Genomic DNA, 22,856 nt, shown 5'->3' with positions numbered 1-22,856 from the left:
TGTCTCAGTGTCTCTCCAACACTCTCTCCACTGTGTGGTAGTACCACAGTGTAACCAGCAGATGGCGCTCAGCTGCTGCTGCTCCACCTGTGCAGAGATTCACTGAATAACACAACAGCTACAAAGAGAATGAAGAGCAGCTAAATACAAAATAAAAGTAGGTGATAAATCCATTAAAAACAAGCTAATGAGAGGAATCGGAAAACGGAATCCAATTTAGTGTTCAGTCGAGTTAAAACAGTTACTGTGAGATACTGAACCTGTCTCCTCAGTTTCAGGGTTTAAAGTCTGTTCTGACTCATCAGGAGACGGAACGGATCCGAAATGAACTTCGAGGTCATGAGCGAGAGTCCGTCTCTGTCCCGTCCTGGAATGAGCTGATGTTTGGTCAGATCCATCATGTGATCTGCGTTAAAGTTCACGTGCAGCTGAGCTAAGACATTTTTTTTAATTCACAGAGGGAAACAAACATTTATATTTCTCAGAGTAAGGTTTTATTAAAGTAAGGTACTGAAACGCAGGTGAAAAATGAAGTCTTCAGTGATGATTCTTCTTTAAAGTCACTCTGTCGGCCTCATTTTGAATCACTGACTCGGGTTCAGGTACAGGTGTTTCCTTATTCTCCGCAGGGGGCGGGGCCAGGGTGAATGGAGGGCGGAGTCAGTCGTCAGGGCTGGTTGTGTGTCCGTGGGGCGGTGATCAGTCGTGCGTGAGAAAGGCAGAGCGTCAAGAGAGTTGCTGTGTCTCGGCCATGGCCTGTCTGATGGCCGCCTGGTCCGTCCACAACCCCTCCGTCACCAACTCCATCATCATGGTAAGTACTGAGGACACACACAGTGGACACATGTAGAGACATCAGAGTGGACAGTCAGTCAGTCAGTCTGAGGACAGAGGGTGTCACATGTTGTACAGGCTGAGATTTGTGACGCTGAGCTCGACATGACATAATGGAGACACAGTTTAGATCCACTCCACACATTTTGGACACAGAGTGGACATGTTGTAGTGCAGACACCCTGGACATGAAGCAGCCATCAAAGTTTGTTCCTCTCATATGTCCATCATCATGACACTTGAGTTTTAACAAAAGTCATGTTGTTAAAACACAAGGCTGTTATGGTTCAAAATTTTCAGATGGTTTAAAGTTTTATTCAAACTATATATGGGCCTAAGAGGACACACACAGTGGACACACAACAGTTACAGACACACAGTGGAGAGTATTGGTTTGTCTCAGTGATGCAGGATGAGAAGGACTGAGCTGGTCAGTGAGGTGTGTGTCAGTGTTGTGGTGGGTTGTCGACGGTGATGATGGTGCAGTTTGCAGTGTTTTGTCTGGTGCGGTCGGTCGGTCGGTGTAAATCTTGCCTCCAGGTGACTAAGCTCTGCTGTGTTCTGCAGATTAGCGTCTCCCATATGGGAGCAGCTCACATACACAACAACACTGAGGCAGCTGACAGCTAATCTGACAACATCCACTGCTCTGCGTCTGCTGACAGTCCGGTCCCACAGGACGGCCTCGGTCCTCCTCACAAATTAAAACAGCCACTACAGCTTTTCTTTGTAGATCAGAGCATGCACGCTGTGGACAAAATAATGTGAACACCTGAAGGTAAAGCACTACATCTGCAGCTCTGTTACTACAAACCACGATTCTCCATGTGAAAAGCATCAGAGAAAAAGGTTTGGGATCATGATGGTAGCTGTCAACTAATTGACTAACTAATTAAATAATTAATTAATCGACTGATCGTTTAAGCTCAGTGTTTCCATGGTTTCAGTGTCACTCAGAATCCTGTCAGCATCATATTTAACCAGCCCATCTCATATGTCATACATTTATATTTCTGTTTCACATGAGCCCTGTGTTTGTATTATCTTGTTAAGTCAGTCTATGAATATAAACGAGCCAACGTCGGGTTTGATGTTCGACAGAAACCACAGGTGTCCACGGATCCACTGAGAGATCAGAGAGAAATCTGCAGTCAAACTGATCCTGGATTTAAAAAAACAGGGCTGAACGCACTGAATCCATGGAAATACATCTCCCAAAGCACTGTGGGAAACGTAGTCCCAATACCTTCTACACGACTCACCTGCAAATTGAAGTAAGACTAATGATGGGGGGAGAAAGTCCATAAACGTCTCAGGATTTTGTGACGCTGGATGGGGGTGTCAGGAGCCGCAGCTTTTTAGGTTTTGTCTCTTGGTAGTGGGGGGTTGGGGTTGGGTGGGGTGGCAGTGTGTTCAGGTTCCAGGTGGACTTGGTGGGGATCCGCTCAGACAGCTTTCACAGGTGAACATTTAAAGTCCTGGTTCTCACCTCAGATTCTGATCTAACCCTCAGAACACTAACGGGCCCCCGGACCTGATGTTGGACCCCCGGACGGTGTGCGTTTGTATGGACGAGGTGGTCAACAAGTGGCCGGTGGGCAGCCAGCAGACGCCGCTGCTGCAGGGGCACCTAAAAAAGGTGGACAACAACCTGACGGAGGCCCAGAGGTTCTCCTCGTTACCACGGAGACCGGCGGTCAACATCGAGTTCAAAGATGTCTCCTACTCCGTTAGAGAGGGACCCTGGTGGAGGAAGAAAGGTACTGCACCACATCTGACACAGACTGTAGATCCAACTCTCTGTAGTAGATCACAGAGTGCTACTACAGTCTACTGCAGTCCACCATAGTCCACTACAGTCTTCTGCAGTCCACATCCCACAGGTGAACGGAACAGTCATGAAGGTGGATCAGCACAGTGCAGGTGATACGACAGAGGTTAACACATAACCAGTGCTGTTTTCTTTAATGGATCAGAGATCAACCAGGAGAAGTGGCTGATGTAATCACTGCTGTGGCGGGGCGGGGGGGGGGGGGTTGTTCTACAGGTTACTGTCAGTCAACAAACTGCAGTCACCTCCCCCGTGTTTCAGACTGCATCCACACTGACGGGTAAACAACCTGACAGCACAACAACAGCACCTCAGCTTCTCCACAGATACACTTCGGTCTGTCGTCGGTGGTCCTGCTCACCTGATGGTGGCGCTAACCCTCCAAACCTTAACCACAGAGGTGGAGAACCAGCAGTCAATCCAGTGTTTTATTTTTTTAGGCGGGGGGGGGGGGGGGGGGGTCAGTTCTGATTTTTTTCTGATTTAACCTAAAACTTCACACATGTGACTTTATCACATGTAGAAAACCACTTTATGTTTTTACATGTTCTTTTTCAGTCGCACACAAGCAACAGTGGAGTCAGAGTCTGATTTGGGAAGCTGTGTGTGTGTGTGTGTGGATTATCAGGCTGTAATCTGTTAATCTCAGTCAGGGTCTCCTGCTGTAAATAGCTGCAGGTCAGATTAGAAGCAGCTCTGTGTCTCACGCTGAGAGACAATAAAAGACAAATCGCAAAATATGAACAAGCTGACAGAAACAGCAGACGCAGAGGGACAGAGACTGAGGACGTGGAGCTGCAGTCGGTCTGCGTCTAACATACGTGTTGTCGTTTACACACCAACAAACACAAACATCAAACCACATGGTTACATCAGAACTGTCACACCTGATGCCGGCTCACACCTGATTAATCACCTATTCAGTCAACTATCTGACCGGCTGATGATTGGTTGGGTTCAGATTTGGTTGTGTGTCATGTTTGATTTCAAACATGGCTTCTGTTGAAAAGTCGGTCATAAAGTGCAGTGAGCTGGTTTTCACATTGTTGCATAGTGTTGTGTTTTGTTCTTGGTGTTGATCAGACATTCGACCATCCGGTCGGCTGCTGGACTCAAACTCACCACCCTGCTGTTGGATTTGGAGGAAGTTACTGAGACATTTAGTGAATCTGGATAAAAAACATCAGATCATGTTTCAGTGTTTCAGGACAAAAGACAGAAAGAAAAGCCTTGAAGAACAGAAGCTGCTGGAACAAAAGGTTCAGATCCGTCTACTGACATGAAATCTGATCTGAGATCTGCTGTTTATAGAACGACTTTAAAAAAGACCCAGAAACCAGCGTTTGATCCACCCACAGTGCAGCCTGCAGTATTTACACCATGAAGCTTGTTGTTAGGTCAAATCAAATCAAGATGATTTGACCATCGGCACCACCAGCAGATCCCGGATCTTTGCAAAATTCCTTAAAACAAAAATTTCAATATTCAACCAGGCGGAACCTGGACTAGCTCAGTGGGTTCATGTTTTTAAGAATCTAGAGGACTCAGATCTGGTTGAGACATCAGTTGTTGTTGTTATTGTTGTCTCATGTACACACAGTGATGGAACAGCACACAGATTCACTGCACACTAACATCTGAAATCCTGCTCCGTCATCATGACTGTGAAGCTGGGACACAGCCTGGTGTTGGACTCTCTTTTTGTTGTCTTAAGTCTGTAATGAGACGCCATCAGAGTCTTTCACAGATCGAGTTCCCTCCGAAGCAGCAGTTTAACTCTTTGTTATTATTCGGATTAGAAAAGCAGAGTTTCACTGGGAACCATTCAGACCTGCTCAGGTGAGGAACACTCCCCCTGATCATGTTGTTGTTGAGGTAAACGGCTTTCAGAGCTGCTGCTGCTGCCTCCGCTGTTGGTGCAACATGTCTGAGCAAAGTCTGTAACACTGAGAAAGTTAAAGCACATGGAGGTTTCTTCGTCCTAGTGCATTGTGGGTATTCCTCGAGTGCAGCTCTGAGAGACTGAAGGTTGATGAGTGTGTTGGTGAGGTCACTGCAGTTCATCGACTCTAATCTGAGTTCATTAAATGTTCCTGATTACCGCTGAATGTTTACCTGACAGTCAACACCGAGGGAGGAGAGCACCCCACGGTTCATCTGTGTGTGTCCATCTGTGTGCGTGTTGACCTGTGTGTGTTTGCTGAATATTTAATAAAAATAAAGTTGTGTAGATGCTGCTTGGTCTGTAAGCACGACAAAACTCAGTAACTGAGTGTTACTGCAGTACAGTGAGTGTTACTGCAATACAGTGTGTCACTGAATTCCAGTGAGTGTTACTGCAATACAGTGTGTGTTACTGCAGGTCAGTGTGTCACTGCAATTCAGTGAGTGTTACTGCAATACAGTGAGTGGTACTGCAGGACAGTGTGTCACTGCAATCCAGTGAGTGCTACTGCAGTACAGTGTGAGTTACTGCAATCCAGTGAGCGTTACTGCAGTACAGTGTGTCACTGCAATCCAGTGAGTGCTACTGCAATCCAGCGAGTGTTACTGCAGTACAGTGTGTCACTGCAATCCAGTGACTGTTACTGCAGTACAGTGTGTCACTGCAATCCAGTGAGTGTTACTGCAGTACAGTGTGTGTTACTGCAGTACAGTGTGTGTTACTGCAGGACAGTGTGTAACTGCAGGACAGTGTGTCACTGCAATCCAGTGAGTGCTACTACAGTACAGTGTGTCACTGCAATCCAGTGTGTGTCACTGCAGTACAGTGTGTGTTGCTGCAGTACAGTGTGTGTTACTGCTGTACAGTGAGTGGTACTGCAGTACAGTGAGTGTTGCTGCAGTAGAGGTTACTGTCGGTCACACACGATTAAATCGGGTTCTGATCTAATCTCATAATCTCATTAAATGTTCGGCCTCCATCAGCAGATAAACGCTGCAGCGGTTACTGCAGGTTACCTCCATCATCACCCCCGTGCCCCCCCTGTGTCCACTGGATTGGACAATGAATCCAGAGGTGGACGTTGCCATAGTCAGTGTCCGTGTCACACCACTGACCCCATGTCAGGAACATGAGAACACATGAACACAAGAACCAGGGTCTGAGGGTTGATGAGCTCAGTGTCGACTGACTGAGACGCTAACAAGGTTGTTTTCTTTAATAATAATAATAAATAACAACAGAAAAAGATAAGTCAACAAAATAAATGTGACAAGAGACATACAAGAGACACCTTGAAGTCCTCTATCTGAATCTGGTCCTGTGGAGTTTGTTAATAAAACCGAACACTAACTAACAGTTCTCCCCACCCCACCCCAACATCAGCCCCTCAGGGAGAGTTTGTGTGAATGTGAGCAGATTAAAGTGAAACCAGACTGAGAGAAAAACCTCCAAACAGATCTGAAACCTGAGTCGTGGACCTGTGGACAAAGAGCTGTTCTCAGACCGGCTGGGAACCTTCACACTGATTGTTTCTGTTCTCTCTCAGGTTACAAAACTTTGCTCAAAGGGATCTCTGGGAAATTCACCAGCGGGGACCTGGTGGCCATCATGGGCCCCTCAGGAGCCGGAAAGTCCACCCTCATGAATATTCTGGCCGGATACAGGTGAGGTCTCTCAGTCTGCGTGTCTCCGTCTAACTTATGTTAAATTTTAGGATCGTCAGAGAATCATGTGTATATCTGAAATCACTGCTGCTTCACACCTGATGAAGGAACGGTTCATGTTGCTCAGAGTCAGTGTGTTTCTGTGCTTTTAAACAGAGAGACAGGGATGAAGGGGGAGATCCTGATCAACAGTCAGCCCAGGGACCTGCGCTCCTTCAGGAAGGTTTCCTGTTACATCATGCAGGATGACATGCTGCTGCCTCACCTCACCGTGCAGGAGGCCATGATGGTAGGAATGGTGGTATAGACTCTGTGTGACTGTCGACTGTGCATCTGCCAAATGGACAAAATGCCTCAAGGCGAGAAATAAAAGAAACACAGGGTGACGTCAAAAGATGAATCTCACAAGGTTCTAAAAACAGCAAAAGAGAACACTAGACACGGTCAAACACGTGTCAGGGAACTCCAGTTACTCTGATTGGTTACTAAAACTTGATCCACACCTTCAGAGTGGAGAATTTGCAGTGGCCTTGTATAAATATGATGCACTGAGGATGATAATGGTTCACTCTGGACCACCTGGAGAGAACTCAGGTCTGTTGTTGTGTAGCGTGTTACCGTGTAGTGTTGTATATCCTTGTGTTGCACCACAGAGGACAGAACACTTAAGTCCAGTCGTGTTTAGTTTGTTTAGTTTCGCGTGTTAACGTTGATGCAGTCTAATTTAGTCCAGTTCAGGCTCTGTGATCCAGTCCTGTATCAGCTGGATTTCAGGTGCTGCACAGTGACGTCCTCTTGTTTCTGCAGGTTTCGGCCAACCTGAAGCTGCAGGAGAAGGTGGAGGCTCGCAGAGAGATGGTGAGTTTTGACCCCTGGCTAATTCCTGGTTCTGTCATTGGTCTCAGAGGTTAAACCGCAGGTCTGGTCCCTGGTCTGTGGTCTCTGTGTGTATTTAGGTCCGGGAGATCCTGATGGCCCTGGGTTTACTGGACTGTGCTAAAACCAGGACGTCTCACCTGTCGGGGGGTCAGAGGAAGAGACTGGCCATCGCCCTGGAGCTTGTCAACAATCCGCCGGTCATGTTCTTCGACGAACCCACCAGGTCAGAACCATAAGGTGGAAGGAGAACGCAGCTGGTTCGTGGACTGTAGCAGAGGGTAAACCTCATGGTCACGGACTGGCTTTCGCTGCCCCTCATGTCAGGGTTTTATTTCAGTCTCACTGTTGCCAGTGAACATTTTTTGTCATAGTTTCTGTTGATGAACTCAGCTCTTCAGAATTGTTTCCTTATCTGAATCGAGGGTCTAAGGAAAGAGGATGTCGTATGTTGTACAGACTGTAAAACCTTGGACTTGGCTGAGTTTGGAGCTTCTCAGAGGCAGCAGCTCAGATTCTTCACCTGTCCTCACACAGAACAGGTGTGTCCTGGATCTGAACCCACCTGTGGTTCTAGGTCAAATATGCTCTGTTTGCCTGAATGGGTGTTGGTCACATAAGACTCAGGTTACTCCAGAACAGCGCAGAGGCCCTCTTTGAGTCTGAAGCTGAAAAACTCTTCATCAGGAGCAGGTTGATTCAGGGTCACCAGCTTCAGATTGGAGCAATAGGTGTGTTTACGTTAGTATCCCTGTTTTGATCCTATTCAGGATTTGATGGATCATGAGAAACATGATTCTTCATCTCCCAGTTAACATGATGAGAACAGGATCCAGGTTTCTGATCAGGTCAGGTGTAAATGTTGGTGGATCTCCCTCAGTGTAAGAAAAACTGTGGCAATGAAAACAACAACCTAAGCCAAACACTGATTCCCCTTCCTGTCTCTGTGTCCTGTGTGTCTCAGTGGTTTGGACAGCTCGTCCTGTTTCCAGGTGGTGTCTCTGCTTAAAGCTCTGGCTCAGGGAGGACGAACCGTCATCTGCACCATCCACCAACCCAGCGCCAAACTGTTCGAACTCTTCGACAAGGTGATCAGCCTCGAATAAACGCAACGCCACATCTTGTCCGAGTTATTATGTGCTCTGATTACCATGTTACATGTGAAGAACATGAGTGTGTCTGTGTGTGTTCCAGCTGTATGTTCTCAGTCAGGGTCAGTGTATCTACAGAGGCAAAGTCTCCAGTCTGGTTCCCTACCTGAGAGACCTTGGACTCAACTGTCCCACCTACCACAACCCTGCTGATTTCGGTAAGGACCGCCCAGATTAACCCTCTGCCAACGCCGAATTTCCTTCACTTTCACCGACTCACTAATAGTCCTCTGCTACGCAGTGATGGAGGTGGCGTCCGGAGAGTACGGGGATCAGATGGTCAGACTGGTGAAGGCAGTCCAGGACAGGAAGTGTGAGAAGGACTATCAGACTGAGCTGAACGGAGACACAAACCACCACCCGTTCCTGTGGCAGCGCACAGAGGAGGTAAAAAACAAACACACCCCAACAATCTGACAGATTCACCCATAGTCCCTGTCAAAATAAAAGTCCTGAGAAATGTTGCTGCTTGTAGCCAAATCACTGTGGTTAAAGCTCCGATCTGGAGAATCTTAATGTGATAATATTCATCACATTAATATAATCAGTGTTTTAAATGCATTCTGACAACATGAGGTTTGTCTGGAGGAAGATGAGACCATATCAGCGAAGGCTGCTACAGTCTTTCTTTCTGTCTTTTGTCTTTTATCCCTTCTGTACGATTATATTCCATCATAAAACGCTGTCTTTTTTCCTCTTTCCCAGGAGAGTTCGTCGTCTGAAGGCTGCCACAGTTTCTCAGCCAGCTGTATGACTCAGTTCTCCATCCTGTTCAGGAGGACGTTCCTCAGCATCCTCAGAGACTCGGTGAGAGCGCACAGCAACACCTGGTGGACACTTACAGTGACTGCAGTAGCAGCTGTAGTGAGGAATGTTCTCATTGGTCACACAGGTGCTGACTCACCTCAGGATTTCGTCTCACATTGGGATCGGCGTTCTGATCGGGCTGCTGTACCTGGGCATCGGCAACGAGGCCAAGAAGGTTCTGAGTAACTCGGGGTTCCTCTTCTTCTCCATGTTGTTCCTCATGTTTGCGGCTCTGATGCCCACAGTGCTCACATGTGAGTCAGCCATGTTTCACGAACATGCATCTATAAAGGTTCACAGTGGAAGATACCTGCATCTGATGTTTGACCAAACACTGGAATCTGAAGTATCACTGTATGTCTGTCTCTGTGTTTCAGTTCCTTTGGAGATGGGAGTTTTTCTGAGGGAACACCTGAACTACTGGTACAGCCTGAAGGCTTACTACCTGGCCAAAACCATGGCTGATGTCCCCTTTCAGGTAACCTTACATCAGGTTACCTGATGATCCATGCAGACAAGCTTGGAGTCAGGATTATTTTAGGATTGTTGCATTAAATCTGACAGTTTGTGTCTTCACACTGAAAACTCTTCATTTGAGCTGCTTCTTTTTACCAAACTGACTCCACTTTTCCTCCACTTCATCTGTTCGTCCCAGAGCTTCAGGACAAACTTTTTTGTTGAATCTGAGACATTTTGTCCAGTGGATGCGTCTTCACCATTTTTCTTTGGCGTCTAGTTAAATCAAAGTGAGAATACAGACAGGAAAATAGGGTCATGTGAGCCACGTGTGAATAGGTCAGGTTTGAGTTTACTGGCAGAAAACTAAATGCTGAGACTTAAAGAAAAAGAGGTCATACACAGACCTGAAGGGTTCACAGGTAAGCACAGGTTTCATACCGTCCTGTACTCTGTGTCCTCTGTCGTACAGGTAGTATTCCCGGTGGTGTACTGCAGTATTGTGTACTGGATGACAGCTCAGCCTCCAGATGCCGGCCGGTTCTTTCTCTTCCTGTCTCTGGGGGTCCTGACCTCTTTGGTGGCTCAGAGTCTGGGTCTGCTGATCGGAGCCGCCTCCACCTCGTTGCAGGTCAGTTAATCTTTATCCATGCTCACCTGTGTGACTACATAGACAGGTGTGATTACCTGCTTCCCTCAGCTGTGTTTGTTTCCTGCAGGTGGCGACGTTTGTCGGCCCAGTCACAGCGATCCCGGTTCTGCTGTTCTCCGGGTTCTTTGTCAGCTTTGACACCATCCCCTGGTACCTGCAGTGGATGTCCTACATCTCCTACGTCAGGTGGGGGCACTGTTTGATCAAAAACTCCAACTCTAAACAGAACGAGGAGAAAGAGAGTAAAACGTGTTTATCAATCACCTTTGTGAATCACTTCAGATGCGATTAACTGACATATTAATGATGTATTTTTATAGTAAATGAATATAAGCAGTGTAGAAGATGGATGGATAATTAAGGGGTTATGGGATTAACAGATTGTAATGTGTGAAGAAACTTTAATGAGTTTTTTGAAGAGAGATCCGATATTTTTGATGCTGTTTGCTTAAAATTTAAGAGTTTTTTACCCATAAAAACCTTAATTTGTCCATCAACTGATCATAAATTGATGATGAATCTGGCATTGTAACATTAGCCAAGCGACAGAACCACCACTGAATCTAAACCTTAACTTAGAATTTCTGGACAGTTTAATGTACAAATGCTGTACTGTAAAAGTGCAGGTAAAATTTTTTTTTTATTTGATTAGAAAAAACACAAACGGTGACCACATTCTTCAACGTTTTTCTTCTTCCTTCCTTCCTTCCTGTGTCTCAGATATGGTTTTGAGGGTGTCATCTTGTCCATCTACGGTCTGGATCGAGAGGATCTTCACTGTGATGAAGACGACATGTGTCACTTCCAGAAGTCTGATGCCATCCTGAAGGAGCTGGACATGCTGGACGCCAAACTCTACCTGGACTTCATCGTGCTCGGCATCTTCTTCTTCTCTCTGAGGCTCATCGCTTACTTTGTCCTGCGGTACAAGATCAGTGCCGAGAGGTAGGCCAGGACCAGGACTACTCCTACTAGCTCTGATGATAATGAACACACAGAGGGAGAAGATCTGAGCATCCTGTGTTTAGGCCAAAGACCTTTAGGCCAATGTTAGCGTGTAGTCGTGGAGTTTGTCTACATGTGAACACTGAATTGACTTTGGCTCTCACGACATGAAGACGAGACGATGTGAGGGACACGATGGAGCGGCAGGGTCCAGTTCAGTCTGAGGGGACATCAGAGGTCTGCAGATGTAGATTTGATTCTGTTAGAGGCCTCAACCTCAGAGGACAAGGTGAGGACATTCAGGTCCTGCAGGAACAGGAGCTGGTCTCCTGATTCCTGAGTGTTTCCCTGTGGCATAAGCTGAAGGACCACGAAAAGCTGTCTGACAAAACTGGAGAAGACCTGATGTTTCTGTCCCGTCACCAGATTAAAACCTGAGACGTGATGTGGAACAACTCTGGACGTTTGCGATCACTATGTTTTTAAAGACATTTCTGTTACTGTAGTTAACTGTAGTTAACTGCTGAGGTCGGGGTCAAAGGTGAAAGCAGCACGAGGACAGACCCAGACCAGCACTGTATCTCACACTGTTTATGAATAAAGATCATTTCTGGAACAAAGACTTCAGGTTTCTTTAATAGTTCCTGCAAGAACCAGTTCTTCGCTGACTCTAACACATTATGAAACATAGAAGAACAATAATTTGTACTGTGAAATGACAATTTAAAAATGACAAGTGAATTTAAAATCCTGAAAAGGAAAATGTAAAAGCTTAAACTGAAAGGTGTGATTCAAAGGGAAAATGAAAATGTGAATGAGAAACTGTGAAAGAGGAGGAAATGTGTTTATTTATGTTCTTTATTTTTTGCATTAGAAAATCAGAAACACTGGAGAACCACACGGGTTTTCCAGGTGAAGTCATTTTGCTTTTCCTGGAAAACATTTGATTGAGTTTATTGGTTTATTGAGTTAGTTTTAAAAATCCGCATTTTATATATAATTCTTCAATATAATGGTGTCACTGTCAGTCCCACACTGAAAACATTACACTTTATTCTTCCTGGTTCTACACGGATCCTCATTATGGTTTAACCGGAGACAAAGCTGGACAGGATGAGGACGGCCATGACATCATCACAGGTGAGGCATTCGGACCCGCCCCTTTCTCTCAGGTCTCAGTGTTTTTGTTATTTTATTTTATTTTATTTATTTTATTTATTTTATTATTATCTTTTTTTTTTTTTTTTTTGGTGACAGAAAAACAAAGTTTGATCTGAAGTGTGAGACAGAAGTGAAGCGATGGAGCTGACGACAGCACAGGAAGGAGACACATGAACTAAATCTGCAGAAGAAGAAAAGAATTTTTATTCTGAAATACAAAACAGGAAGAGGAGACTTTTACTGAGGAAAATATATCTGACCGTTTTTATTAATCATTATGAATTATTCTGGTCTTATTTCATTATTATTCATGTCATCGATCATTATTATCAGCTTGAACTGAGAGTCCTGATCTACCAGATGGTGGCGCTAACACGCCCCCGCGTTCTCTGAAGGAGAAGAAGAAGAAGAAAGTTTTTAAATCCAGACTTTTGGCGCCAACATGTCAGCGTCGGTCCCTCTGCACCGGTCAGTGTCGATCAATGAAAAATATTCCTGTTCACATAATCAATCACAGCGTTCAGCTCCAGTTAACCACGACTTCACCGGCTCCTTCTTCAGAAACGACCCCTTGTAAGTGAGAGTTCACTTCGGTACCGCGGTGTGATGGACCGGTAACACGCGGCCTCACCTTCCTCACAGAGACCACAGAAAGAAAAGGAAGCATTACATATGTAAATCACGCTAAAGTTTTGTTTATAGCATCAATAACATATAAAACCCTCTTCATCCTTTAATCAGTTTGTCGCGTGAAGCCGAACAGACAAATAAATAGTCTCCTGATGTGTTGTTGAACTGGATCACTGACTCCGTGTAAAATTCATTTGTCTTGATCAGGTAAAACTCGGCTCCGGCTGTCGTCGGTCACCTGAGTCAACGTGGAACCAAACAGAGGAGAAGTGAAGCTTTGGGACCCGCAGGTCAGACTCTGATTGTTTTTATTTAAGTTCATGTGCTGCAGTTAAAGGTTTTAATCCGGAGAGTCCGGTGGAGCTGCACAACGCTGATTATATACACACAACAGCATGAAACCTAACCCTGAACCTGAGCTCACAGCTGAGCGTTAAATCCCGGAAGGCCCCGGTTTAACTGAACCTGTTCCAACCCCAGATTATTTAAGTCCGCAGTGTGTAAATCCTCAGTGTGTCTTCTAAAACGCGAGTTGAAGGTTTTGTGATTTATTCAAACTGTTTATCACGGTTAAAGTCTCCATGTTTCTGCCATGTTACATGTGATCAGAGCAGGCTGAGCTGTAACGTGTCTCTGTGACCAGCAGGTGGAGCTGTTTAATCACAGTGCAGTGATGAAACAGAGTTCAGTGAGTCAGTGAGCACCTGGTTGTGTTGTTCAGTCTGGTGTGTAGTTGGTCTGCTTTCTCTGATTGGGGTCAGGGACGCTGGTTTTCTTATGAGTCCACTTCACAGTGAAGTTTGTTTCAAGAGTTTGAGGTGTTTCCTTCACCTTGTGTTACACCTGGTGGAAACAGGTGAGGTGGGTGTCAGTGTGCTGCTGAATCACATCAGAGTTGGATTTATTCTGCTTTGTTTGAGGCTGATGAAAGACAGAAAAGTGGTGTCACATCCTAATAATAATAATAATAATAATAATAATAATAATAATAATAATAATAATAACAAGGCTGTTTTATTTTTCACCCGCTCAGTGTTGAAACGTGGTTGAATTTATTTTGGTGAAATCAGTGAAACTGGAATCTGTGTTTCGGGCCTTCGGCCTGAGTTTTCAACCTCTGGCCATGATCCCGTCTCTTTATCGAAGTCTCTCTGACAGAGGTCTTTTCTCATTCACACACATAATTCACTGTTTCCCAGAGAACAAGATACGAAATCCAGCGTGATGTCCGCGGCCTGTTCTGCTTCTACCTTCTACCGTAACATTCAATACATGTCACACATTTAACATTTGACAGTCTTTATTTTTCTTAGTGTGGCTTTATTATGTTTTGTTTTGTTTTTTTAATGAAAGAAAACATTTCAACATTTCAAACCTAAACCCGTTGTCAGTCTGCAGTGAAACGGCTGAGTCTGTTAAATCTTTGTCTTATTGATCTGATCACTGATCACAGAACAGCCTGAGTTCTGCTCTGTCCTCAGAGCCTCAGCTCACATATGAAAACATCAGAGTCATGTTTGAGTATAAGCTCTGAAGTTACTTAGAGTTTGATGAAGCAGGTGATTTTACAGGCCAGACTCCTGCATCAGAAAACATGAAAAACTCTGGGGTTTGATTTCAATTATACAGACAGTTCTTTCAAATCATTGCGTTTATTCAGCTCAGCTAGAGTTGATTTCTTATGAAGCTGAGCTCGGAGTGGTGGCCCACTACGCGCAGTGCCGCGCGGCTGCTGATTTAAACATGCGCCCGATGTTGTTCCTGATGTCGGGCAGCTTGAGGCCGTAGATCAGGGGGTTGAGCACCGGCGGCAGCAGGAAACCCTCCATCGACATGACCACTCTGAACTCGTGCGGGAAGTTTTTAGCTGCCAGCGCCGGCTGCACCACCTCGAACACGATGCTCGTGACAAAGCTGGCGTAGGTCACCAGGTGAGGGACGCACGTGGACAGCGCCTTATTGGCTCTGCCGCTTTTAGACACCTGGAAACTGACAGCGAGGATCTTTATGTAGCAGCCGAATATTACCAGCACAGGCAGGAAGACGCCGGCGCTCACGAACACCAGCTCCAACAGGCTGATGAGCGAGATGTCAACACAGGACAGATAAGTGATGGATCTGTTGTCACAAAACGTCCGGCTCACGTAGAAACCACACAGCGGCAGCAGGCTGCTCAGAGACAGCAGACAGGTGTGCGCGGCCACAGGTAGAATCCACGCGGCTGCCAGCAGCCCATGGACTCTGGAGGAGCTGACGAGGCTGTGATAGGTCAGTGGATGTGCGATGGCCGCGTACCTGTCAAATGCCATCACTGTCAGGATGTTACACTCCACACAGACATACGTGTGGACAAAGAAAGCCTGCAGGAGGCAGCCGGTCCTGGAGATCAGCTGCACGTCGCTCAGCAGGTCGTGGAGGAGTTTGGGATAGAAAGCTGCGCAGCCAATCAGAGTGTTTAACAGCAGGTTGGCTAAGAAGATGTACATGGACTGGTGCAGATTCTGCTTCACGCAGATCAGAGTCAGGATGGAAACGTTAAAGAGAATAATCAGCAGGTAGCCTGCACAGGTGATACAAAAGTAGAGATACCTGAGCTGGTTCAGCCCATTAAAACCAGATAAGACCAGCAGTTCAACCTGAGACTGGTTCGGCATGTTCACTGTGAGCTGCTCCCACAGTAACATCACAGCCAGTCAGTAAACCTGCAGGGACACGGAGTCCGGACTCTGAGGCTCCGAGGCTCAGTGTGGACATTTATGATTTGCAAGTTCCCAAACAGGTCACCTGTGACATCAGCAGGGTGCTGAGTGTTGATTGGTTGTACAAAGAGACAGTGAATGTCAGGTACTATGGTACAGTCATGTACCTGGGGGATTAGAGTGTGCTGACGTATGGCTGTATGAGAGGAAAAGGTGAAGGATGATGTTTATAGATGGAGCTGTGAAAGCAGGTTTGCACCCAAAAATACTGAATGAAAAGACGAATCAGAGTCTGAAGAGATTTCCATGACCATGATCCCTCTGACCTGACCGAGCACACACCCTGACGTGAATCCAATACAAAACGTTTGGAATATTTCAAAGCAGAAGGCAGGGCAACGCCTCCAAATGAGTCAAACATTTCTCTTTTTCACATGAATTGGCTTCATTCTTCTTGGACTTTATCTAAAAATAAAGACAGCTGTGTTAAAAGGACAGGATTTGTAGTTACTTCACATTTTAGAGACAACGAACAGGGGTGGGCTCCGTGTTGTTGTGTACTTTATGTAGGAACAACGAAAACAGGCCAGACTGAGTATCAGGCCCTGAACCACTCTGTTCAGGCCTTCAGGAGCCTGCTCTCTGCTTCAGGTGCAGACTTCACAGGAGTTTGCTCAGAGGGATGTGAACTGTAATCAGTGGTGGACCACAGGGTCCAAGATCTCTGCGCTGGTCGTATCGGTGGCAGCGATTGAGGTCTGAAGCCCTGTGGCAGAGCGCTTTTCATCCCCTCGCATATCAGTGCTGTTGCAGGCTTGACATAATGATGAAAAACTCTTTAAGACGTATGACAGGAGTCTGTTAGGGCCCAGTTCATATGTTTAGAATGTGGACATTTGGATTTGGGATCTGAATCCCAGCCTGTCAGAGAATCGTGAGTCTCGAAGACGCTGGGCAGATGTCACACTAAGTTTTTTCCTGGTCACAGGAGTTAAGATTTTACATTGACAGTGTTGTAACAAACGCTACAAACCCTGTCTTAACTCGTTATTAGAGATGATTTTTAAATCATGACATTGATCAGAAAAGTTACAATAAGGTATTTTCCACAGTCTGTTCACATTATCTGACTCTGAAACAGGAGCTGCATGTCCTCAGGTGTTGGGGGAAGTTAGATCACTTTGTTAAGTTAGACTCCATTAATGAAGTCCCTCAGGTCAAAGGTCATTTCAGCATGTCAACATGTTTGTCCCTGAGGCATATTCACATTAGACACAGTTTCCACTAATTCCCTCAGAAGCAAATTACAGAGCTGTTGGCCAGTGAGACCAATGAGACCAATCAACCCATGCAGCCCTTAGCACTGGTTTCGCTGGTCCACAGGGGGTTGGTAATGACCTCCCCTCAGACACCTCAGGATGGACAACAAATGAGTTTTCTCCAGCAGTAGAAAATATTAGTTTTATTGGCAAGACAAATAATTGTCTATGAATTTTAATGTCCATGTTTCTTTACATTAATTCATCCAGTGGCTGTAGGAATTGTGACTCGTGGATGTCAGGGCCTTGTTTTAGCGGCACAAAGTACACAAAGTATACGTTTGACCACCACCATTCTTTAACCTTAACCACGTGGTTATTATTGTCACCACAATGACAAAGGTCCCCGTAAAGAAAAGGCCTTTCAACCCAAACTGAGATCTTTCCCTAACCTTAACCATAACCAAAGTGTTTCTGCCTGAACCTACCCAAAACCTTAATCACACTGTGAAAGATCACAGTGTGATCAGTGTCAGTAAGATCTAATAAAAAGAAGACAATCTGAGCCAAAGGCTGACTGTTAGAAAGCCCATTTACAAACAGTTGTTGTATTTGTACTGTTAGTAGTTGTACGTTGTTGTAATTTCCTAACTGATTGTGAATGCACCTTGATCACTGATGTATGGCAGAATTCAGACACTAGTTCCTTTCCTTTGCCTGAGCGGCTGTTAGCGGTGTCGCTCGTTAGCTTCAAGCGTGTGTCCCTGTAGTGTTTAGTGCGTACATACTTAAAGGTGGGTGTAATGTTCATTTGAGAGTCATTTTCATTGCTCAGTAGGCTGTTGCTAACGGCTAAGTTAGCCTATGGGCCGTACGAGGCTATATGTTAGCTTGTTCGTAACGCTAATACGTTTCCTTTGCGTTTACAGTCCGTGCACATGCTTTTACCTACATCAGTTATAAATATTGAAATGTATTGCACGTAATACTTACAGTTTATTATGTATTGTTGTTTCAGACCACACTCAAACACTCACTCACTCCCTCATTCTCACACTCATTCATTCACACATACCCACTCATTAAAGGAAGTACAGAATAAAGAAGAAGAACATGCCAGCTGGACGTCTGGCATGTTCTTTAATCGGGACACCTCCATACTCTGAACCACTGTAAAAAAGAACATTCCTGGAGCCTATCTCCTCTTCATGGTCCTTCGAGCCGGATTAGAGTACCAATCAAAGTATGGAACCTACCTGTACAGACGCCCAGTCTACAAAACACCGTACTTCACAGAGAGAACGACACCCCCCAGCTTACCTGAAAGAATATGTGGTCGCACCACCTCTCCATGAGGGACAAACTCAAACCTCACAACCAGCCCCGCTCTCCTTCGTGCAGTGGAGGAGAGAGGGGCTGGTTCGTGCAGTGAGCGCACACAGCTTATCCCGGAGGACCACCAGTTCCAGGTCAGCACACTCAGCACCCTCATTGACGGGCAGATTCCCCTCTAATGTTCTCTCAGAGCTACAAACAGCCCTGCTTGATGAGCGAGTGAAACAGATGGAGCTTGAAGAGTTACAGGGACAGCTTGAATAGGAACAACAAGCCGACATTGAATGCCAGAGACTCCATGCTAAAGCTAAAGAGGCTCAGCGGCTACAGGAGGAAGCTCACAGAGCTAGAGAGTCATTAACCAGACAACTACAACGACCGCGAGAGCTGAAGAAGAGAGAGAATGAGCTAGAAATAGCCAAGCTTGTTACTTCTCTCCTCAGAGAGAAAACACAGGATCCTGGCGGCACTAGGGCGTCACCACCATTGTCAGATGTGGTACAGGCTGACCCAGTACCACTGTCTTCCCAGTCATCATCACCTGACAGCTGCATACCCCTACTAATAATACCACATAAAGACTTCAACCCACCTACAGTCTCCATGGCTCAGCCTCCAGTGCCACAGGTGGCTCATCCTCTATATTTTCTGCCTCTGAACCAAGCATCACACCTCTTCACCCCCTATAACATCATACCAGGCACCATACCCTGCACCATACCCAGCTCATCCATTGCAGCATTACCAACCCGGTGCAGCCTTTACCTGCGCTGATCAGGCAGCATTATATACCAAGCCAGCCTGGACGCCATCCAACCCAGATTCCGCCACAGCTGCTATGAATATCTTCATCCCCTCACCATATGGCATTCCAAAGCCAACAATTCCCCAATTTGATAGCGGTTAAGAGAGTGACTTTGCGTTACTTAAGATGGCCCTCGACAACCTGTTAAGCAGTCATCAGCATCTGAATGAGCAGTACAAGTACCAAGTGCTCCTTGGGCACCTGAAACTACCTAGCGCACTCCAACTCGCTAAAGCTTACATGCATGATCCAAAGCCCTACACCACAGCCATGCAAGCTCTACAGGAGAAGTATGGCCAACCTTGGCAGCTTGTCCAGAGTGAATTAGGTGCCATTCTGAATGCTCCAGCCCTCAAGTTTGGAGACTCTAAAGCATTTGATGCCTTTGCCTTATCCATCCAATCATTAGTAGGCATGCTTAAGACTTTGGAAGGTCAGAATGGCTAAAATGTGGGTCCAATGTCGACCAACTATTAAGCAAGATGCCTCCAAGCTACCGCGATGGTTTTGTGGAGCACTGCCTGAACACAGGGATTCTTTAGACAGGCACAGACCAAACATACACGTTACCTGACTTGGGAGCCTGGCTGCAGATGAAATCCCAAGCTAAACGCATCGCTGGCAGAGCTGCAGCACTCTATAACCATGAAACCCCCAAGCCAATAAAGAGAGAGCAATGTACCTTCACCAAGCCAAAGGAGAAATCTACTGCGTTCTTCCTACTCTGTTCTACAACAGAGATTACTTCCTGAATGCTTACCCAGAGTTCAAGAAACTGGACACAAGTCAGATTGTGAAGTGGATTACAGATGAACAGCGGTGTTGGAGGTGTGGACGATCACACAAGCCGGATGCTTGCACTCTCAAGCTACCCTGACCTGATATGCCTCATCTCCTGACACCAACAGAGCCAGTCCGTATGGGCCCACCAGGTGGACCAATTGCAGTCCACACCAAGTTCAGCTGGGCTCTTCAAGGCCCCACCAGCATCGATCAGATTCCTGCATCCACGGAAGCAGTGTTGCCCCGTCTCCGAAGCACAGAGCGGAGATTAGCTAAAAATCCAGATCTCGCTAAGGTGTACTGCCAGGAGATCGAGAAGCTTGAGAAGATGGGCTATGTAGCCAAGGTGCCACCTGAGGTAGCTAAAGCCTCCCCAGAATCCTGGTACATACCTCACTACATGGTAACCCACAATGGCAAGAACAGGATAGTTTTTAATAGCTCTTTCCAATATAATGGGCAGTCCCTCAACAATCTCCTCCTCCCAGGGCCAATCTTAGGTCCATCCCTACTAGGAGTCCTCATCAGATTCCGCTAGTATCCTGTTGCTGTGAGTGGTGACATTAAAGGTATGTTTCACCAGGTACACCTTCTGCCAGAAGACAAACCAGTATTGCGCTTCATTTGGCGTAATATGCACAGAACTGAAGAGCCAAGCATCTATGAATGACAAGTCTTGCCATTTGGTACAACATGCAGTCCCTGCAGTGCCATCTATGCCCTGCAATGGCACGTCCATGACAAAGGTGACCCCAACAGTGACCTTGTTACGTGTATCGAGCAGTCATTCTATGTTGATAACTGCCTTCACAGTGCCCATTCAGCAGATGAAGTTAAGGAACTTGTTGATGGTCTGCACCAGCTACTCCACAGCAGAGGCTTTGAGATACGCCAGTGGGCCAGCAATGTACCTGCGGTCATTGAACATCTCCCACCTGAAGCCAGATCAGCAACAGTGGAGAGCACTGAACGCACAATGAGGAATGTTTATAAAGTGCTAACCTGTCAATATGATCCCCTAGGCTACATTTTGCCATTCACAACCCGAGCCAAAGTCCTTGTCCAAGACCTCTGGACTTGGCTGGGATGACCCGATCCAACCACAGAGCCTGCGAGACAGATGGTGCACCTGGGAACAAGAAATACCTGTTATGCCCCAGCATCTGCGGACTCACCAACATCAATTAGAGATGTTCACACATTCTGTTATGCATCTGAGGGAGCATACAGGTCTGTTGCTTGCTTACTGACAGAAGATGCCAAGAAGGATGTCTATGTCTCCTTTGTGCTAGCCAGATCTCGTATGGCACCAAAGAAGCAACTTTCTATGCCTCGACTGGAGCTGAGTGCTTCCCTTACTGGCACTCAACTGGCCTGTGTCCTTCAGAATGAAATCACTCTGCCCATCAGAAGAGTTATACTCTGGTCCGACTCCACCACAGTCCTCCACTGGATTAAATCAGAGTCCTGCTGTTACAAAGTGTTTGTTGGCACCTGCGTGGCTGAGATCCAGAGTCTTACTGACGTGAGTAACTGGAGATACCGCAAACAACCCAGCAGATGATATCACACGAGGCATGACCCTGCGTGAACTGTCTCAACCACATTGTTGGAACCAAGGCTCTGAGTTCCTGCGTCACCCTGAAGACTGCTGGCCGATCAGACCCTCAGTCAGTCCAGAACCAGAGAATGATGAGCTTAAGAAAGCAGCTTTCTCTGCACATGTGACTGTTGATTCCTGTCCTCAACTCCCTGATGTCAGCACCTTCTCCTCATGGAAGGACCTCCTACAAGCAACAACGCGCCCCCTACATGGGGTGGCTGATACAAGCTCACCCAGAGAAGCAGCTGACTACACCAAAGCTGAGACTATTCTTTTAAAGCAGGCACAGTTGGACTCATTTCCAGATGAGGTCAAGGCACTGTATGGCAAGGGTCTGTATGACAGACCCTTGCCAAACAACAGTCTTTTGAGTTCCTTATCCCCTGAGTATGATAAGGAAACCGGACTCCTAAAAGTTGGAGGGAGACTGCGAAGAACAGAGCAGCTAACGTTGGATTCTATTCACCCAATCGTGTTGGACCCCAAACATCACCTGACTAAGTTAATTATTCAGGATTTGGATGAGACCCTCCTTCATCCTGGATCAGAGAGAGTGCTAGCGGAGCTCCGTCGTTGGTTTTGGATTCTACGAGGAAGGGAAGCAATCAAGAGGCAGCAGCGCACCTGCGTGCAGTGTCAGGCATGGCGTGCCAGCCCTTCAGTCCCTGAGATGGTAGACCTGCCGCCAGCTCGTCTACGCCTGTATAAGCCATTCTTTTACTCAGCTGGTGTGGACTGTTTCGGACCCTTCACTGTGAAGAATGAATGTCGACTGGAAAAGCGATGGGGTATCATCTATAAATGCATGACTACTCGATGTGTGCATTTGGATCTCCTAGAGAGTGTTGATGCTGACGCCTTTTTGATGTTTGAGGAGCCCGGGAGCTGTAGGAGGCCTTTGAGGCTATGGCTCCACACTTGAAAGAACAATTAGCTGAACAGCAGATCAAGTTCTGTTTCATTCCTCCCAGTGCTCCTCACTTCGGTGGGAAATGGGAGAGAGATATCGAGTCAGTGAAGACGGCTCTCAACGTTCTACTGAAGGAGCAAACAGTGACCGAAACAGTGCTCTGGACTGTCCTTACAGAAGTGGAAGGCATCCTGAATGCCAAGCCCCTTGGCTATGTATCTTTGGACATTGCAGATTCAGACCCTATCACACCTAACATCCTGCTGATGGGGCGCTACGACGTATCACTCCCACAGGTCATCTATGACTCCACTAACACCTTAGGAAACCGCAGATGGAGGCATAGTCAAGCCCTAGTTGACCGCTTCTGGTCAAGGTTCATCAGCCACTACTTGCCCAGTTTGCAGGAGAGACAGAAATGGCAGACAGATGGGAAATACCTCACTGAGAACCAAGTGGTGCTCATTGTTGATCCTAATTCCACAGGCCCTCTGGCCAGTTGGTAAGGTG

The 22,856-nt window shown here is 46.4% G+C and overlaps 2 protein-coding genes across 3 annotated transcripts; one reads left to right on the top strand and one right to left on the bottom strand.

Annotated features, from left to right (window-relative positions):
- Nucleotides 1-48: 48 nt before the first annotated feature.
- On the top strand, nt 49-11,741 carry abcg1 (ATP-binding cassette, sub-family G (WHITE), member 1). Of its 2 annotated transcripts, XM_041046560.1 has the most exons (16): nt 49-157; nt 273-814; nt 2,348-2,594; nt 6,157-6,274; nt 6,431-6,563; nt 7,082-7,132; nt 7,231-7,376; nt 8,115-8,238; nt 8,345-8,459; nt 8,543-8,688; nt 9,007-9,108; nt 9,194-9,362; nt 9,486-9,586; nt 10,037-10,195; nt 10,284-10,402; nt 10,937-11,741. In XM_041046560.1, the coding sequence occupies exons 2-16, from the start codon at nt 752-754 to the stop codon at nt 11,163-11,165; spliced, it is 2,022 nt and encodes a 673-aa protein (XP_040902494.1). In that variant the 5' UTR covers nt 49-157; nt 273-751; the 3' UTR covers nt 11,166-11,741. The 2 variants fall into 2 exon arrangements, with proteins under 2 accessions (XP_040902494.1, XP_040902495.1); XM_041046561.1 differs by lacking the exon at nt 49-157 and having other exon boundaries at nt 206-814.
- A 2,920-nt stretch (nt 11,742-14,661) lies between these two features.
- Nucleotides 14,662-15,606, bottom strand: LOC121187227 (olfactory receptor 6N1-like). Its single transcript, XM_041046392.1, has one exon. The coding sequence runs from the start codon at nt 15,604-15,606 to the stop codon at nt 14,662-14,664; it is 945 nt and encodes a 314-aa protein (XP_040902326.1).
- Between the last annotated feature and the right edge of the window lie 7,250 nt (nt 15,607-22,856).

This window comes from Toxotes jaculatrix, chromosome 9 (assembly GCF_017976425.1).
Source record: "Toxotes jaculatrix isolate fToxJac2 chromosome 9, fToxJac2.pri, whole genome shotgun sequence".
Taxonomy (NCBI): Eukaryota; Metazoa; Chordata; class Actinopteri; family Toxotidae; genus Toxotes; species Toxotes jaculatrix.
This window is presented reverse-complemented; position numbering and strand designations above follow the sequence as displayed.

Coding starts and splice junctions, on each gene's coding strand:
- LOC121187227 (XM_041046392.1), bottom strand. CDS start 15,606: ATGCCGAACCAGTCTCAGGTTGAACTGCTGGTCTTATCTGGTTTTAAT.
- abcg1 (XM_041046560.1), top strand. CDS start 752: ATGGCCTGTCTGATGGCCGCCTGGTCCGTCCACAACCCCTCCGTCACC. Junction 8,460..8,542: donor CCACAACCCTGCTGATTTCG/GTAAGGACCGCC, acceptor TCTGCTACGCAG/TGATGGAGGTGGCGTCCGGA. Junction 8,689..9,006: donor TGTGGCAGCGCACAGAGGAG/GTAAAAAACAAA, acceptor CCTCTTTCCCAG/GAGAGTTCGTCGTCTGAAGG.